The 19,843-nt window shown below is 41.8% G+C and overlaps 1 protein-coding gene across 1 annotated transcript; it reads right to left on the bottom strand.

Moving 5' to 3' along the window:
- Positions 1 to 717: 717 nt before the first annotated feature.
- Positions 718 to 12,038, bottom strand: LOC115548658 (uncharacterized). Its single transcript, XM_030363426.1, has 7 exons — positions 11,988 to 12,038; positions 11,854 to 11,890; positions 11,233 to 11,313; positions 10,259 to 10,333; positions 1,909 to 2,214; positions 1,638 to 1,790; positions 718 to 993 (listed from the first exon to the last, which is right to left on the bottom strand). Exons 1-7 carry the CDS (start codon positions 12,036 to 12,038, stop codon positions 824 to 826), a joined length of 873 nt encoding a protein of 290 aa, XP_030219286.1. The 3' UTR covers positions 718 to 823.
- Between the last annotated feature and the right edge of the window lie 7,805 nt (positions 12,039 to 19,843).

Here is a 19,843-nt window from a genome sequence, read left to right as displayed (position 1 = left end):
AATGTTCCTTCAACCTGTTCAACCACACATGTTCCAACAGAGGGCCATGAGCCATCCAGACTGACTCAAAGATTAAGAAAATACGCTTCTATATAATAACATAATTCACCTTATGAATACAACTCCATTAATAGACAACCAGCTAATGTTACATTTGAGAGTTTTATTATTTTAAGAGAATGTTCTTACATGATAATAATAATAATAATAATAATACATTCAGCTCACATTGCGCTTTTCTAAATACTCAAAGTCGCTTAACAGAGTGAACACAGAATAAAAACATTTAATAATAACATATATTAGTCAGAAGATAAAATTGGGTAAAAATAGATATCTAAAAAACTGAAATAGGTATAAAAGAGAGGAATAGTTAAAAGGAGGGAGGGTAGAGAAGGGAAGGAGGTTATGTGTTGAAAGCGATCTTGAAAAGGTGGGTTTTGAGGGCCTGTTTAAATGAAGGGAGTGTGTTAGATGATACATGGGCGACAGTACACACTAAGAAACAGGAAACAGAAAACTGTGAAACACTCATTCAGTTTTCTGGTCTGAACATTGGAGGGAATAGAGCAGAAGAACGTGGAGAGTAGAAATGAATAACATGATGACATGATGACATGATGACATGACGACATGATGACCTCTTATGGTTGTACGTGGTGGGTCTGCTGGTTCTGGGGGACAGGAGCGTCAGTCCAGGGCTGTGGTGGTTGCTGGTTCTGGGGGACAGCAGCGTCAGTCCAGGGCTGTGGTGGTGCTGGTTCTGGGGGACAGCAGCGTCAGTCCAGGGCTGTGGTGGTGCTGGTTCTGGGGGACAGCAGCGTCAGTCCAGGGCTGTGGTGGTGCTGGTTCTGGGCGTCCTGCTGGTCTTGTTGGTGTGGAGGAGCAGGAGAGCCAGGCCACAGCAGCAGAGCACACTCTTCACCACCATCACTGTGTAGAGCACAGACGCCAGCCTGGCTCTGGACAGCACCTGGAGGGACTCTGGGACCCCACCAACACACAGCCCATACTGGTTTATACTGGTGCATGTGCACCATAGAGGCCTATGTGGTTTATACTGGTCCATATGCACCATAGAGGCCTATGTGGTTTATACTGGTCCATGTGCACCATAGAGGCCTATGTGGTTTATACTGGTCCATATGCATCATAGAGGCCTATGCTGGTTTATACTGGTCCATTTGCACCATAGAGGCCTATGCTGGTTTATATGCATCACAGTGGTCTATACTGGTGACTGCTTGTTAATATGTGACGTAATGGTTTATACTGGCCATAGTTATAGGCACACCATGGCGGTCTATACTAGATTTTGCAGTTTAAAAAAACTATTTTTTTTTACTGGTTAGGGTTAACCAATTAAACCCTAAACACACCATAGTTGTCTATACTTTTCTATTCCGGTTTACACGCATCATAGAGGCCTACACTGGTTTGTACTGGTTTATAATGGCTTGTACACTCCACAATGTTTTACACTGGTTGTAATGTTTTATAATAGTTTGTACTGATCTAAACAACATGCTGGTATAAACATTCATACTTTAATGTATTCTTGATGAAATACCGCACTGCTAATCCAGAGGCCACTTGAGGTTCCTACAGCAGTTCAGAGTGAGAGCAGCTGATCTTACGGTGTGTTTCATCTGAAGGACCTTCTCTGGGTCTCCCTGGACGCCGGGGGTCCGTAGTTACTGCCGTCGCTAAGGTAACCTCTGTCTTTCCGGGGCCTTCTGTCGTCAAGGTCATTTCTATCATTCCGGGGCCTTCTGACGTCAAGGTAATTTCTGTTGGAGGTGAGTCAGCGTTTGTGGGTTATTAATAGACTACATGTCCCAGGTGATAGACAGTGTGAGATAGTGATGGACAACAAGCTGATGTGTAGGGGTTGTAGTTCTTCATTACCTGCTGGGACCTCCACCTCCTGCCGACCGCTCTCATGCTCAACCGTACAGTTGTATTGATCTGTGAGGGTTTCTCCCTGATCAATAACCAGGATGCTGGCAGCGTATGTCGGGGCTCTGAGCTCCAGCTGCTCCCCGTCCTTCCCCCCCCCTCTGCCCCCCCCTCTCCTCCTCCAGGACACCCGGACCTCCTCAGGGACCATGTCTCTGGCTACACACAGCAGGGAGCGCCGGCCCTTTAAATCCGCTCCCGTCGCTGGGTAGACGCTCACTTTGGGCCGCACCACTGACAGCACCACTGGCCTGTCTGAGTTTAACAGAAGAACCAATCGAGAGACAGAACACAAGTCACATGGTGTCAAAACTGGGAAAATATTAGCAGCATTATTATATTACATATTACAACATATGTTAAGAATTAAATAACTCTGAAAACAATATGAAGGGAGGCAATCACTTCATAATTTTTGTAAAATTATTATATTTTGTAATTGTAATATTATTTTATTTTCACAAGTACTATAATTAATATTAATAAGATTTTAAACATGATAATTAAAACAATTGTAAGTAGTCAAAGAAACTACATTAGCGATCTAATTTTTTTTTAATGATAAATATTTGCATATATAACTATGCTATACATACAATATATCTGATTTATGTATCAAGCCCAATATACATACCATCTGCATTTCCCATAATAAACATATAGTATCATTAATATTTTTACATTATTATTTCTACTTTGTGAAATAATAATTGTTTTGAAGATTAGAAATGTACATAATAGAATAGAATAGAAACAGATCCTACTTAAAAGGGGGCTTTAATTTATATTGGCAAACTGTTGACGTTAATGTTGGCTTTTATTAGCATAATATTACAAATTTAATATTGGTTTGAAAATTGTCATGTGCTGATTTTTGTCCCCATAATGATAATTCATAATAATATTATACTGAGGCATAGTTTATTCATAGCATTAGTGATATTTTAAGCTGTACAGACAGAACATGAATCTTCAGACAACGCTGACTTCTCTAGCACAACTCAAAGAGGTCAAAAAAACAACCAAAAAACTGGAAACATTAATCCACTCATATTCTCCCCAACATAAAATTAAACACAAAGTCATAGAAACCATGAAGCAGTGATCTTACCTGTAACAACCAGGGTGGTGCCACGACCAAAGGTTAGGATATCCACAGTGAAATATCCTGTATCATAAACCTCTGCTCACCGCCTGTGATGCCGTCAACGCTGATCAATAACTTGTTGATCACATCGATCACCTACAGATGATCAGCACCACTACAAGGGAGGCGTGGGGATGAATGTTCTTATCCTGAGAGGAGGGCTTTGTAAATGCCAGCAGAGTAAATCAGCAGAGTTTATATCATTCCTCAGTAGAAATGTCTCCAAGGTCTTCTTCCCTTTTCATCGTAGGCTTTATTAACCACCGGAGACTCGTTCCTTCTCAAGGAAGACGACGATGTAAGAACTTCAAGAGAGTGCTTCACTACCACAGAGCTCAGTATTTAACTAGATTCTTGTTTCTTGAGGTGTGAGCATGAAGTCTTTAATTTCCGTCCGAGCCTCCAGATGTCTGTCTGTTGCTCTTTAGTTTGATCCACCTCACCCTAACCAACAACCAGTTCAGTGATGATATTAACTCTGCACAGTATAGGAGAGGCTTAGATTGAAGCCTAAACTGCAGACAGTAAGGTCCAGGCTGTGATCTAACTGTGAAACAGAGATTGATTCAGATCTTCTCACTCATGCCCAGTTTACATTAGCGCCTGAATGTAGATTGAACAGCCAATGAGACATGACCTGCTGGGTCATGTGATCACCAGAGTTTTGGTACGGGCAGGAAGGAGAACGTCTCACTGTGTGACACCACGGGCCCTATTTTAACGGTCTGAAACGCAAGTGCGAAAGCGCAAAGCGCAAGTAGCTTTGTGGGCGGTTCTACGGCGCTATCGCTATTTTACAGGCGGATAAATGACGCTTGCGCCGCGGCGCAAGCGTCAAAAGGGTTGGTCTGAAGCAGCCTAATTACCCGTAGGTGTGGTTTGGGCGTAACGTGCAACAAACCAATGAGAGTGCCAGCTCCCATCCCCTTTAAGAGCCATGAGCGCATTTGAATCGGACGAGTTGATATTTTGACAGCGCTTCTGCAGTCTCCGATGAGACAGATGCACATGAATTTGCAAATGGCTTAATTTATTGCCAAATAATGTGGCCTATTTCACACATGGAATAAGGGGTTTTCTTCCACAACTTCAGAAATACTGAGTCCTCAAATAAATTTCGGCAAAGAAAACGTATGATAGGCTATAACATATGATATGCGGTAACTGTGGTTCTATTTAATGATATACGCAATACATTATAAACATTGTTTCTTATCAGTATTGTATGCTATCCTAATATGCATGTGTCCCCGCGGTAATAGACATTGCCATTGATTGTATTATGCATTACGTGTTTAGTTTGCCCAAGTGAAGGAGTTCAAGTACCTCGGGGTCTTGTTCGCAAGTGAGGGAACTATGGAGCGTGTGATTGGCCGGAGAATCGGAGCAGCGGGGGCGGTATTGCGTTCGCTTTACCGCACCGTTGTTACGAAAAGAGAGCTGAGCCGCAAGGCAAAGCTCTCGATCTACCGGTCTATCTTCGTTCCTATCCTCACCTATGGTCATGAGGGTTGGGTGATGACCGAAAGGACGAGATCGCGGGTACAAGCGGCCGAGATGAGTTTTCTCAGAAGGGTGGCTGGCGTCTCCCTTAGGGATAGGGTGAGAAGCTCAGCCATCCGTGAGGAACTCGGATTAGAGCCGCTGCTCCTTTACTTAGAAAGGAGTCAGCTGAGGTGGTTCGGGCATCTGGTAACGATGCCCACTGGGCGCCTTCCTTGGGAGGTGTTTCAGGCACGTCCAGTGGGGAGGAGACCTCGGGGAAGACCCAGGACTAGGTGGAGAGATTATATCTCAACACTGGCTTGGGAACGCCTCGGGATCCCCCCGTCAGAGCTGGTCAATGTGGCCCGGGAAAGGGAAGTCTGGGGCCCCCTGCTTGAGCTGCTCCCCCCGCGACCCGACCCCCGATAAGCGGACGAAGATGAGATGATGATGATGAGAGTGTTTAGTTTGCGTGTGTTTAAACAGAGCACACACGCGCGCCCGCATTCATTAATTATTTTTAACACTCACTCGCGGTAAAACAATGTTTTTCACGATCAAATAGGCCTACTCATCAATCCTAAAAGTTATGGGCATGTAGGCCTACACGATGTCTGTGTCAAGAAAATATGTGTTTGCTGTACGGTGTTTGCAGATGCATTGATTTAAAAGTACAACTTATTACCGCTGCATCAGCTGTTCTTTCCCAAATAATTTACCAAGAATGTGCGGCTAGGTAGATGAGAGAAGCAAAGTGTATGCGCGAGGTGCACAAGCAATCCGTATGCATCGCATGCGCATGTATGCTTGCGCCCTTAAAATAGCATCTAAACAACGCGCCACTGACTTTAAACCAGGTATTTCCTGGTCAGTAGCGCAATGGTATTCAGAGACGGCAAAATACCGTTTGCGCCAGAACACGCCTCCTCCTTCCGCCGAACCGCCCCTTGGGGCGCAAGATCATTCCCTAATTTACCGGCGAGTGGCGCAGGTGGCAAAAGAGCGCTCTGCGCCAGTTGTAAACTAGCAACGACACATGCGCCAGTGACTAAGTCACTTGCGCCGGATGCAAGATAGGGCCCCACTAGTCCAACAGGAACAGTAGTAGGTGGCAGAATGGGACGCTTTCACCTTCTGAAGCGACAACTCACAGCTGTTCTCTTTGAAGACTGATGAGAAATCATCCTTCTGAGGATGGTTGTATCCTTTGTAAATGTCACCATTACTCTTTTGAATTCGAAGAATCACGGTGAATGTTTTCGTCTCTTTCTTCTGGTACCAGAGGATATAGTTAGCACACTGGTCAGTGTTTGTACATCTGAAGGTGACATTTTCCCCTTCTCTCCTGGTCCACGACACCTGGTCCTGAGTCAGCTCTGCTGCCATGGCAACCACCGCTGTAGGGACAAGAGCACATGGATGAGCATCCGTGTTCTGGGGTGGACAAAACCCGTTGTGTGGTGAGTTGTGATTGGTGGGAAACTGTCACCTAAACACAGTGAGCTCCAGGCAGCCCTAGAGAGTAGAAGCATCTGGTCTGTAGGAGAAGCTGAGGAGAGGGGCTGCCACTGAGACCAGGGTGAACCAGGGTGGCCTATAATAGGTCCTCAACGCCTGCCCACCGTCCCCTGGGGTGGAGTGGGAGGGCTGCTTTTGAGTGACAGCTCAGTGGAACCAATGGCGTGTTGTCTGTGTGTCACATGATTCTGAGCCAGAGGACCAATAGCAGCACAGAGTCAGGATTGACATGTGAGTAAATGTAGAAGAGGCATATTTCAGATGAATGTGTTTGAACCAGTAGCTGAAGTCAAATATAACCACATATCTGCCGTTGATTAATTCCTCCAGCAGCAGTGAAGTTGGTGTGTGTGTGCGTGTGTGTGATTGTGTCTTTGTCGGGGATCAGATGAGCTCAGGTTTTCTGTATTAGCGGAGACCTGAATCTGTTTCCTCCATCAGCTCCACCTCCACCGGCTACAGACCACAAACATCTCAGAGAACCACGTCCTGTTCACCAGCACTGATGAGGAGCTGTCAATCAAAACAGCAGCACGGTCGTCTCCGTGACGACCGAGGTATCGGTGGAAATGGAAAGACTCTGATCTGTGGTGAGAGAAGAGCATGCTTGATCACATACTGCAACCTAAAACCACACAGATTATCGTAGAGTTAACATAGTTACTTAATAATCTACGCAGAAGTATCAACAAGAAAAAGAAAATCCATAAATCTAATTCCAAAAATGCCAGAATATATGTTATTTATGCCCAAATTATTTACAATGTTTAGAAAATAAAAATATAGAAATCCTTAATATGTATCCTACATAGAAATCAGCTAAATATTGGCTCTTATTCAAATTCACCCAAATAAATAGAATATACATATATGAATAAAAAAATATAGTAATTTTTTAATTGACTTAATCTAGAGAAATGGAAAGACAGATTTATACGTTTCAATAAGGTACACGCCATGAAATGTATTCTGAATTGGAAACTGTTTTCCACTTTGAAATATCAAATAAGTCTTTATTCAATTTATTATATTCCAAATTAAACCAAAATAATAGACCAAGGGATCAACTAAAAAGCAAAGATTAAGATTCCCATCCATCTACTAATGTAGCAAGATAATACAATTATCTTCTACTGCACAATATTTGTTTATCTTATAAGATTTATTTATTTACACTAGACTCATAAACGTCTAAAAAGTAGCAGATTACATTCTAGTTCAAAGTTAACTTTACACTAGACCAAAGTTAAAATCGATTTCCATTGTGGCTTGAAGCATGCATAGTAGAGTTCTTTCATGGGTCTTCGTTCATCTAAAGGTTTTGTTCAGAATTGTAGTTACGAAAGATCTAGAAAATACGCTTCTTTAAAATAACATGATTCACCTTTTGAATACAACTCCATTGATAGAGAACCAGCTAATGAAACATTTGTGATTTTAATCATTTGAAATGCATGTTCTTTCATAATAATAACAATACATTCAGCTCATATTACACTTTTCTAAATACTCAAAGTCGCTCAACAGAGTAAACACAGAATAAAAACATTTAATAATAACGTATATAAGTCAAAAGATAAAATAGGGGGAAAATATGTATCTAAAAAACTGAAATAGGTATAAAAGGGAGGAATAGTTAAAAGGAGGGAGGATAGAGAATGGAAGGAAAGCAAATGTGAAAATGTGGTGAAAGCGATCTTGAAAAGGTGGGTTTTGAGGGCCTGTTTAAATTAAAGGAGTGTGTTAGATGTTACATGGGCGACAGTACACACTGCGACAAGCCGTGAAAAGCTCATGCAGTTTTTCTGGTCCGAACAGTGGAGAGAAAAAAGCAGAAGAACGTGGAGAGTAGAAGTGAAGAACATGATGACATGAAGATATGATGACATGATGACATGATGACATGATGACATGGTGACATGGTGACATGATGACATGATGATCTGATGACATGACAACATGATGACATGATGACCTCATATGCTTCTACGAGGTGGATCTGCTGGTTCTGGGGGACAGCAGCGTCAGTCCAGGGCTGTGGTGGTGCTGGTTCTGGGGGACAGCAGCGTCAGTCCAGGGCTGTGGTGGTGCTGGTTCTGGGGGACAGCAGCGTCAGTCCAGGGCTGTGGTGGTGCTGATTCTGGGGGACAGCAGCGTCAGTCCAGGGCTGTGGTGGTGCTGGTTCTGGGGGACAGCAGCGTCAGTCCAGGGCTGTGGTGGTGCTGGTTCTGGGCGTCCTGCTGGTCTTGTTGGTGTGGAGGAGCAGGAGAGCCAGGCCACAGCAGCAGAGCACACTCTTCACCACCATCACTGTGTAGAGCACAGACGCCAGCCTGGCTCTGGACAGCACCTGGAGGGACTCTGGGACCCCACCAACACACAGCCCATACTGGTTAATACTGGTCCATGTGCACCACAGAGGCCTATGTGGTTTATACTGGTCCATATGCACTACAGAGGTCTACACTGGTTTATACGTGCAATACTGGTTTATACTGGTTTATAATGGCTTGTACACTCCATACTGTTATAAAGTGGTTGTAATGGTTTATAATAGTTTGTACTGGTTTACACTCCATGGTGTATACATATATTAATGTATTCTTGATGAGATACCGCACTGCTAATCCAGAGGCCACTTGAGGTTCCTACAGCAGTTCAGAGTGAGAGCAGCTGATCTTACGGTGTGATTCATCTGAAGGACCTTCTCTGGGTCTCCCTGGACGCCGGGGGTCCGTAGTAACTGCCGTCGCTAAGGTAACATCTGTCTTTCCGGGGCCTTCTGAAGTCAAGGTCATTTCTGTCATCCCGCGGCCTTCTGACGTCAAGGTTATATCTGTTGGAGGTGAGTCAGCATTAGTGGGTTAGTGATAGACACCATTTTTCAGGTGATAGCCAGTGGGGTTAGCTTAAGACTACATGTCCCAGGTGATAGACAGTGTGAGATAGTGATAGACAACAAGCTGATGTGTAGGGGTTGTAGTTCTTCATTACCTGGGAACTCCACCTCCTGCAGACCGCTCTCATGCTGAACTCTACAGATGTATGGATCCATGAGGGTTTCTCCCTGATCAATAACCAGGATGCTGGCAGGGTATGTCGTTCCTCTGGGCTCCAGCTGCTCCCCGTCCTTCCCCCCCCCTCCGCCCCCCCCTCTCCTCCTCCAGGAGAACTGGACCTCCTCAGGGACCATGTCTCTGGCCACACACAGCAGGGAGCGCCGGCCCTTTAAATCAGCTCCTGTCGCTGGGTAGACGCTCACTTTGGGCCGCTCCACTGACCTTTCTGAGTTTAACAGAAGAACCAATCAAGAGACAGAAGACAAGTCACATGGTGTCAAAACCGAGGAAATATTAGCAGAATTATTATATTACATATTACAACATTATGTTAAGAATTAAATAACTCTGAAAACAATATGAAGGGAGGCAATCACTTCATAATTTTTGTAAAATTATTATATTTTGTAATTGTAATATTAGTTTATTTTTCTAAGTACTATAATTTGTATTAATAAGATTTTAAACATGAGAATTAAAATAATTGTAAGTAGTCAAAGAAACTACATTAGCGATCTAAAAATGTTTTAATGATAAATATTTACATATATAACTATGTTATACATACAATATATCTGATTTATGTATCAAGCCCAATATACATACCATCTGCATTTTCCATAATAAACATATATAGATACAGTATCATTAATATTTTTACATTATTATTTCTACTTTTTGAAATAATAATTGTTTTGAAGATTAGAAATGTACATAATAGAATACAATAGAAACAGATCCTACTTAATAGGAGGCTTTAATTTATATTGGCAAACTGTTGACGTTAATGTTGGCTTTTATTAGCATAATATTATAATTTTAACATTGGTTTGAAAATTGTCATGTGCTGATTTTTGTCCCCATAATGATAATTCATAATAATATTATACTGCGGCATAGTTTATTAATAGCATTAGTGATATTTTAAGCTGTACAGACAGAACATGAATCTTCAGACAACGCTGACTTCTCTAGCACAACTCAAAGAGGTCAAAAAACAACCAAAAAACTGGAAACATTAATGCACTCATATTCTCCCCAACATAAAATTAAACACAAAGTCATAGAAACCATGAAGCAGTGATCTTACCTGTAACAACCAGGGTGGTGCCGCGACCAAAGGTTAGGATATCCACAGTGAAATATCCTGTATCATAAACCTCTGCTCACCGCCTGTGATGCCGTCAACGCTGATCAATAACTTGTTGATCACATCGATCACCTACAGATGATCAGCACCACTACAAGGGAGGCGTGGGGATGAATGTTCTTATCCTGAGAGGAGGGCTTTGTAAATACCAGCAGAGTAAATCAGCAGAGTTTATATCATTCCTCAGTAGAAATGTCTCCAAGTTCTTCTTCTCTTTTGATCGTAGGCTCTAATAACCACCGGAGACTCGTTCCTTCTCAAGGAAGACGACGATGTAAGAACTTCAAGAGAGTGCTTCACTACCACAGAGCTCAGCATTTAATTAGATTCTTGTTTCTTGAGGCGTGAGCATGAAGTCTTTAATTTCTGTCCGAGCCTCCAGATGTCTGTCTGTTACCCTTTAGTTTGATCCACCTCACCGTAACCAACAACAAGTTCAGTGATTATATTAACTCTGCACAGTATAGGAGAGGCTTGGATTGAAGCTTAGAATACACACAGTAAGGTCCAGGCTGTGATCTAACTGTGAAACAGAGATTGATTCAGATCTTCTCACTCATGCCCAGTTTACATTAGCGCCTGAGTGTAGATTGAACAGCCAATGAGACATGACCTGCTGGGTCTTGTGATCACCAGAGTTTTTGTACGGGCAGGAAGGAGAACGTCTCACTGTGTGACACCACTAGTCCAACAGGAACAGTAGTAGGTGGCAGAATGGGACGCTTTCACCTCCTGAAGCGACAACTCACAGCTGTTCTCTTTGAGTACTGATGAGAAATCATCCTTCTGAGGATGGTTGTATCCTTTTTCAAGATAACCATTACTCTTTTGAATTCGAAGAATCAGGGTGAATGTTTCCCCCTCTTTCTTCTGGTACCAGAAGATATAGTAAGAACACTGGTCAGTGTTTGTACATCTGAATGAGACGGCGTCCCTTTCTCCCCTGGTCCACGACACCTGGTCCTGAGTCAGCTCTGCTGCCATGGCAACCACCGCTGTAGGGACAAGAGCACATGGATGAGCATCCGTGTTCTGGGGTGGACGAAACCCGATGTGTGGTGAGTTGTGATTGGTGGGAAACTGTCACCTAAACACAGTGAGCTCCAGGCAGCCCTAGTGAGTAGAAGCATCTGGTCTGTAGGAGAAGCTGAGGAGAGGGGCTGCCACTGAGACCAGGGTGAACCAGGGTGGCCTCAAATAGGTCCTCAACGCCAGCCCACCGTCCCCTGGGGTGGAGTGGGAGGGCTGCTTTTGAGTGACAGCTCAGTGGAACCAATGGCGTAGTGTCATTGTGTCACATGATTCTGAGCCAGAGGACCAATGGCAGCACAGAGTCAGGATTGACATGTGAGTAAATGTAGAAGAGGTATATTTCAGATGAATGTGTTTGAACCTGTAGCTGAAGTTAAATATAACCACATATCTGCCATTGATTCATTCCCCCAGCAGCAGTGAAGTTGGTGTGTGTGTGCGTGTGTGTGATAGTGTCTTTATTGGGGATCAGATGAGCTCAGGTTCTCTGTATTAGCGGAGACCTGAATCTGTTTCCTCCATCAGCTCCACCTCCACCGGCTGCAGACCACAAACATCTCAGAGCACCACATCCTGTTCCACAGCACTGATGAGGAGCTGTCAATCAAAACAGTTGCATTGTCGTCTCCTTGACGACCGAGGTATGGTGGAAGTGGAAAGACTCCGATCTCTGGTGAGAGAAGAGCATGCTTGACTGTGTACTGCAAATTAAAACCACACCGATTATTGTAGAGTTTAAATAAAGTTATTTAATAATCTATTCAGAAGTATCCCAAACACATATTAGCAACAGCAAAGGGGCTTTAAATCCAAAAATCAAATTCCAAAATATATACATTATGCCCAAAATATTTACAATATTTAGAGAAATAAATAGAAATCGACAGGATAGAAGAATAGAAAGGATAGAAATCATTAAATTTGTTTCATAGGAATCAGCTAAATATTGGCTTTTAGTTTTCACATTAAAATTCACCCGAAATTTGAAATTGAATATACATGTTTGAATAATTTTTTATTGGAAATGTTATTGAATAAATCTATAAATATGAAGACAAATTCATACATAACAATTGGATACACACCATGAAATGTATTCTGAATTGGAAACTGTATCCACTAACACTTTACTTTTTAAATAAGTGTATTCAATTACATACAATTCCAAATTAAACCAAAATAATAGACTAACAACAACAGCAAAGCGATGCTTAAGATTTCCATCCATCTACTTATGTACCAAGATAATGAAAAAAAATTAACTGCGCATTTATCGAGTTTTTTTTACGATTTATTTGTATGCTTTATGATAAAGTGAGATAGACAGGAAGGTAAGGGAGAGAGAGCAGGGGACATGCAGCATAGGACCACTGCAGGAATCAAACCCGCGTCACTGCAGTAAGGGCTGAGTCTTATATGCTACGCGCTCTACCCGGTGAGCCACCGGGGCGCCCCACTACACTGCTTTACACATCTTTTTGTCCATTTTCTTGTGTTTAGTAGCCTACATAAATAAATATGGTATGTGATATTTGTTGGCAGTGTAACTTAAAGATCAGGTTTTAATCTCAAAAGGAGAGAAGGTTGAGAAGGTTAAACCAAAATCATGTTAATCTCTGCGGAAACTGCAGATTTATCAAAAATAATGATTGAAATCAAACAAAAGTATAATAATTCACTTGGAGACTTATTAGACTGGTTTAGCTACAGGACAGGACCTTGAGACAAATGCATAAAAAACAGAGGGCTTAAATACACATGAGGACACTATTAACAAATCAACACAGGTGGAAGAAGACGATGACTGGGAAGGAAAAGAATAGCTGAGGACATCAGGAGAAAGGAACAAAAACTACACAAAGATAAACAACCGTTGAAACTGCGACAGGTTGGTAGTAATATCATGGGTAGCCATTTCCTGCATCCCCTGGTATTAATAATAAAGAAACACTAACGTTATCATGTTTTGATACTCTTTTAATTACCTTAAATTACCTAAATTAGAATAAACTACACCCGAACTACAAAGAATTCCTTCACAATCACAATAAAGTCAATAAGGTGCTCCTTCAGAACTAAAATTAAATAATCCATAATTACAATAAACGACTTCACAATAAACTCATTCAGAATCATAAAATGGTGCTCCTTCAGAACCATACAAATATTTAGAACTACAGTAAACCTACCTTAATCTTTCAGAACTACTAAGACAATCAATCATTTGATAGGATGCAAAGCTTTTTCATTATGTCTGTCTGCAGATTTGAGCTTTTCAAGCATTGAGGGGGTTTAATAAGGAATGAAATGTGTTTTGCTCGCCAATGAAGACGTCCAATTTTGGGGGTAATCCAATTTTATCGCACCTTGAATTTTAACACCCTGAGCGTACACTAGACTTATAAATGTCTAGAAACTAGCCGGTTAAATTCTAGTTCAAAGTTAACCTTACACTCGAGCAAAGTTAAAATCTATTTCCATTGTGGCTTGAAGCATAGTTGATGTTCATCTAAAGGTTTTATTCAGAATCGTTGTCATGTTCATTTATTCTTATAGTTAAACTATCCTACAGTTCTACGTATAATGTTCCTTCAACCTGTTCAACCACACATGTTCCAACAGAGGGCCATGAGCCATCCAGACTGACTCAAAGATTAAGCAAATACGCTTCTATATAATAACATAATTCACCTTATGAATACAACTCCATTAATAGACAACCAGCTAATGCTACATTTGAGAGTTTTAATATTTTAAAAGCATGTCCTTTATTATTATTATTAATACATAATAATAATAATAATACATTCAGCTCACATTACGCTTTTCTAAATACTCAAAGTCGCTTAACAGAGTGAACACAGAATAAAAACATTTAATAATAACGTATATAAGTAAGAAGATAAAATTGGAAATAGATATCTAAAAAACTGAAATAGGTAGAAAAGAGAGGAATAGTTAAACGGAGGGAGGGTAGAGAAGGGAAGGAGGTTATGTGTTGAAAGCGATCTTGAAAAGGTGGGTTTTGAGGGCCTGTTTAAATGAAGGGAGTGTGTTAGATGATACATGGGTGACAGTACACACTAAGAAACAGGAAACAGAAAACTGTGAAAAGCTCATGCAGTTTTCTGGTCCGAACAGTGGAGGGAAAAGAGCAGAAGAACGTGGAGACTAGAAATGAATAACAACTTTACATTATGACATGATGATCTGATGACATGATGACATGGTGACATGATGACATGATGATCTGATGACATGACGACATGATGACATGATGACCTCATATGCTTCTACGAGGTGGGTCTGCTAGTTCTGGGGGACAGCAGCGTCAGTCCAGGGCTGTGGTGGTGCTGGTTCTGGGGGACAGGAGCGTCAGTCCAGGGCTGTGGTGGTGCTGGTTCTGGGGGACAGGAGCGTCAGTCCAGGGCTGTGGTGGTGCTGGTTCTGGGGGACAGCAGCGTCAGTCCAGGGCTGTGGTGGTGCTGGTTCTGGGCGTCCTGCTGGTCTTGTTGGTGTGGAGGAGCAGGAGAGCCAGGCCACAGCAGCAGAGCACACTCTTCACCACCATCACTGTGTAGAGCACAGACGCCAGCCTGGCTCTGGACAGCACCTGGAGGGACTCTGGGACCCCACCAACACACAGCCCATACTGGTTTATACTGGTCCATGTGCACCACAGAGGCCTATGTGGTTTATACTGGTCCATGTGCACCATAGAGGCCTATGCTGGTTTATACTGGTCCATATGCACCATAGAGGCCTATGCTGGTTTATACTGGTCTATATGCACCATAGAGGCCTATGTGGTTTATACTGGGCCATATGCACCATATAGGCCTATGCTGGTTTATACGTGCCATACTGGTTTATACTGGTTTATAATGGCTTGTACACTCCATACTGTTATAAACTGGTTGTAATGGTTTATAATAGTTTGTACTGGTTTACACTCCATGGTGTATACATATAATGTATTCTTGATGAGATACCGCACTGCTAATCCAGAGGCCACTTGAGGTTCCTACAGCAGTTCAGAGTGAGAGCAGCTGATCTTACGGTGTGTTTCATCTGAAGGACCTTCTCTGGGTCTCCCTGGACGCCGGGGGTCCGTAGTAACTGCCGTCGCTAAGGTAACATCTGTCTTTCCGGGGCCTTCTGAAGTCAAGGTCATTTCTATCATTCCGGGGCCTTCTGACGTCAAGGTCATTTCTGTTGGAGGTGAATCAGCTTTAGTGGGTTATTGATAGACTTCATGTCCCAGGTGATAGACAGTGGGGTTAGTGATAGACAACAAGCTGATGTGTAGGGGTTGTAGTTCTTCATTACCTGCTGGGACCTCCACCTTCTGCAGACCGCTCTCATGCTCAACTCTACAGATGTATTGATCTGTGAGGGTTTCTCCCTGATCAATAACCAGGATGCTGGCAGCGTATGTCGGGGCTCTGAGCTCCAGCTGCTCCCCGTCCTTCCCCCCCCCTCTGCCCCCCCCTCTCCTCCTCCAGGACACCCGGACCTCCTCAGGGACCATGTCTCTGGCCACACACAGCAGGGAGCGCCGGCCCTTTAAATCCGCTCCCGTCGCTGGGTAGACGCTCACTTTGGGCCGCACTACTGACAGCTCCACTGACCTGTCTGAGTTTAACAGAAGAACCAATCGAGAGACAGAAGACAAGTCACATGGTGTCAAAACCGTGGAAATATTAGCAGAATTATTATATTACATATTACAACATATGTTAAGAATTAAATAACTCTGAAAACAATATGAAGGGAGGCAATCACTTCATAATTTTTGTAAAATTATTATATTTTGTAATTGTAATATTATTTTATTTTATTTTAAGTACTATGATTAATATTACTAAGATTTTAAACATGATAATTAAAATCATTTTAAATAGTCAAAGAAACTACAATAGCAATCTAATTTTTTTTTAATAATAAATATTTGAATATATAACTATGTTATACATACAATATATCTGATTTATGTATCAAGCCCAATATACATACCATGTGCATTTTCCATAATAAACATATATAGATACAGTATCATTAATATTTTTACATTATTATTTCTACTTTGTGAAATAATAATTGTTTTGAAGATTAGAAATGTAAATAATAGAATAGAATACAAACAGATCCTACTTAAAAGGAGGCTTTAATTTATGTTGGCAAACTGTTGACGTTAATGTTGGCTTTTATTAGCATAATATTACAATTTTAATATTAGTTTGAAAATTGTCATGTGCTGATTTTTGTCCCCATAATGATAATTCATAATGATATTATACTGAGGCATAGTTTATTAATAGCATTAGTGATATTTTAAGCTGTACAGACAGAACATGAATCTTCAGGCAACGCTGACTTCTCTAGCACAACTCAAAGAGGTCAAAAAACAACCAAAAAACTGGAAACATTAATGCACTCATATTCTCCCCAACATAAAATTAAACACAAAGTCATAGAAACCATGAAGCAGTGATCTTACCTGTAACAACCAGGGTGGTGCCACGACCAAAGATATCCACAGTGAAATATCCTGTATCATAAACCTCTGCTCACCGCCTGTGATGCCGTCAACGCTGATCAATAACTTGTTGATCACATCGATCACCTACAGATGATCAGCACCACTACAAGGGAGGCGTGGGGATGAATGTTGTTATCCAGAGAGGAGGGCTTTGTAAATGCCAGCAGAGTAAATCAGCAGAGTTTATATCATTCCTCAGTAGAAATGTCTCCAAGATCTTCTTCCCTTTTCATCGTAGGCTTTAATAACCACCGGAGACTCGTTCCTTCTCAAGGAAGACGACGATGTAAGAACTTCAAGAGAGTGCTTCACTGCCACAGAGCTCAGTATTTAACTAGATTCTTGTTTCTTGAGGTGTGAGCATGAAGTCTTTATTTCCGTCCGAGCATCCAGATGTCTGTCTGTTACTCTTTAGTTTGATCCACCTCACCGTAACCAACAACAAGTTCAGTGATGATATTAACTCTGCACAGTATAGGAGAGGCTTGGATTGAAGCCTAGAATACAGACAGTAAGGTCCAGGCTGTGATCTAACTGTGAAACAGAGATTGTTTCAGATCTTCTCACTCATGTCCAGTTTCCATTAGCGCCTGAATTTAGATTGAACAGCCAATGAGACATGACCTGCTGGGTCATGTGATCACCAGAGTTTTTGTACGGGCAGGAAGGAGAACGTCTCACTGTGTGACACCACTTGTATAACAGAAACAGTAGTAGGTGGCAGAATGGGACGCTTTCACCTTCTGAAGCGACAACTCACAGCTGTTCTCTTTGAGGACTGATGAGAAATCATCCTTCTGAGGATGGTTGTATCCTTTTTCAAGATAACCATCACTCTTGTCAATTCGAAGAATCACAGTGAATGTTTTCGTCTCTTTCTTCTGGTGCCAGAAGATATAGTTAACACACTGGTCAGTGTCTGTACATCTGAAGGTGACATTTTCCCCTTCTCTCCTGGTCCACGACACCTGGTCCTGAGTCAGCTCTGCTGCCATGGCAACCACCGCTGTAGGGACAAGAGCACATGGATGAGCATCCGTGTTCTGGGGTGGACGAAACCCGATGTGTGGTGAGTTGTGATTGGTGGGAAACTGTCACCTAAACACAGTGAGCTCCAGGCAGCCCTAGAGAGTAGAAGCATCTGGTCTGTAGGAGAAGCTGAGGAGAGGGGCTACCACTGAGATCAGGGTGAACCAGGGTGGCCTCAAATAGGTCCTCAACGCCAGCCCACCGTCCCCTGGGGTGGAGTGGGAGGGCTGCTTTTGAGTGACAGCTCAGTGGAACCAATGGCGTGGTGTCTGTGTGTCACATGATTCTGAGCCAGAGGACCAATGGCAGCACAGAGTCAGGATTGACATGTGAGTAAATGTAGAAGAGGTATATTTCAGATGAATGTGTTTGAACCTGTAGCTGAAGTTAAATATAACCACATATCTGCCATTGATTCATTCCTCCAGCAGCAGTGAAGTTGGTGCCTGCGTGCGTGTGTGTGATTGTGTCTTTGTCGGGGATCAGATGAGCTCAGGTTCTCTGTATTAGCGGAGACCTGAATCTGTTTCCTCCATCAGCTCCACCTCCACCGGCTACAGACCACAAACATCTCAGAGCACCACATCCTGTTCCACAGCACTGATGAGGAGCTGTCAATCAAACAGTCGCATTCTGGTCTCCTTGACGACCGAGGTATGGTGGAAGTGGAATGACTCTGATCTCTGGTGAGAAAAGAGCATGCTTGACTGTGTACTGCAAATTAAAACCACACCGATTATTGTAGAGTTTAAATAAAGTTATTTAATAATCTATTCAGAAGTATCCTAAACACATATTAGCAACAGGAAAGGGGCTATAAATCCAAAAATCAAATTCCAAAATATATACATTATGCTCAAAATATTTACAATATTTAGAGAAATAAAAGGATACAAATCATTACACTTGTTTCATAGGAATCAGCTAAATATTGGCTTTTAGTTTTCATAGTAAAATTCATCCGAAATTTGAAATTGAATATACATGTTTGAATAATTTTTTATTGGAAATGTTATTGAATAAATCTATAAATATGAAGACAAATTCATACATAGCAATTAGATACACACCATTAAATGTATTCTGAATTGGAAACTGTATCCACTAACACTTTACTTTTTAAATAAGTGTATTCAATTACATACAATTCCAAATTAAACGTAAATAATAGACTAACAACAACAGCAAAGCGATGCTTAAGATTTCCATCCATCTACTTATGTACCAAGATAATGAAAAAAAATTAACTGCTCATTTATTGAGTTTTTTTTACGATTTATTTGTATGCTTTATGATAATGTGAGATAGACAGGAAGGTAAGGGAGAGAGAGCAGGGGACATGCAGCATAGGACCACTGCAGGAATCAAACCCGCGTCACCGCGGTAAGGGCTGAGTCTTATATGCTACGCCCTCTACCCGGTGAGCCACCGGGGCGCCCCACTGCACTGCTTTACACATCTTTTTGTCCATTTTCTTGCAATATTTAGTAGCCTACATAAATAAATATGGTATGTGATATTTGTTGGCAGTGTAACTTAAAGATCAGGTTTTAAACTCAAAAGGAGACTCACCTCAGGTTGAGAAGTTTAAACCAAAATTATATTAATCTCTGCATAAACTGCAGATTTATCAAAAATAATGATTGAAATCAAACAAAAGTATAATAATTCACTAGGACACTTATTAGACTAGTTTAGCTACAGGACAGGACCTTGAGACAAATGCATAAAAAGCAGAGGGCTTAAATACACATGAGGACACAATTAACAAATCAACACAGGTGGAAGAAGATGATGACTGGGAAGGAAAAGAAAGAGAAAGAAACAAAAACGACACAAAGACAAACAACCGTTGAAACTGCGACAGGTTGGTAGTATAAATATCATGGGCAGTCATTTCCTGCATCCCCTGGTATTAATAA

This window comes from Gadus morhua, chromosome 8 (genome assembly GCF_902167405.1).
Source record: "Gadus morhua chromosome 8, gadMor3.0, whole genome shotgun sequence".
In the NCBI taxonomy this organism is placed as follows: domain Eukaryota; kingdom Metazoa; phylum Chordata; class Actinopteri; order Gadiformes; family Gadidae; genus Gadus; species Gadus morhua.
Note: the sequence above shows the minus strand (reverse complement) of the source record. Positions and strands in the feature narration are given on the sequence as shown.

Excerpts from the sequence above, each read along its gene's own strand:
- LOC115548658 (XM_030363426.1), bottom strand. The coding sequence starts at position 12,038 with ATGCTCTTCTCTCACCAGAGATCGGAGTCTTTCCACTTCCACCATACC. Across the intron at positions 11,314-11,853 it reads GATGGAGGAAACAGATTCAG|CGGTGGTTGCCATGGCAGCA; the intron begins GTCTCCGCTAAT and ends TTGTCCCTACAG. Across the intron at positions 1,791-1,908 it reads GGAGGTGGAGGTCCCAGCAG|AAATTACCTTGACGTCAGAA; the intron begins GTAATGAAGAAC and ends CACCTCCAACAG.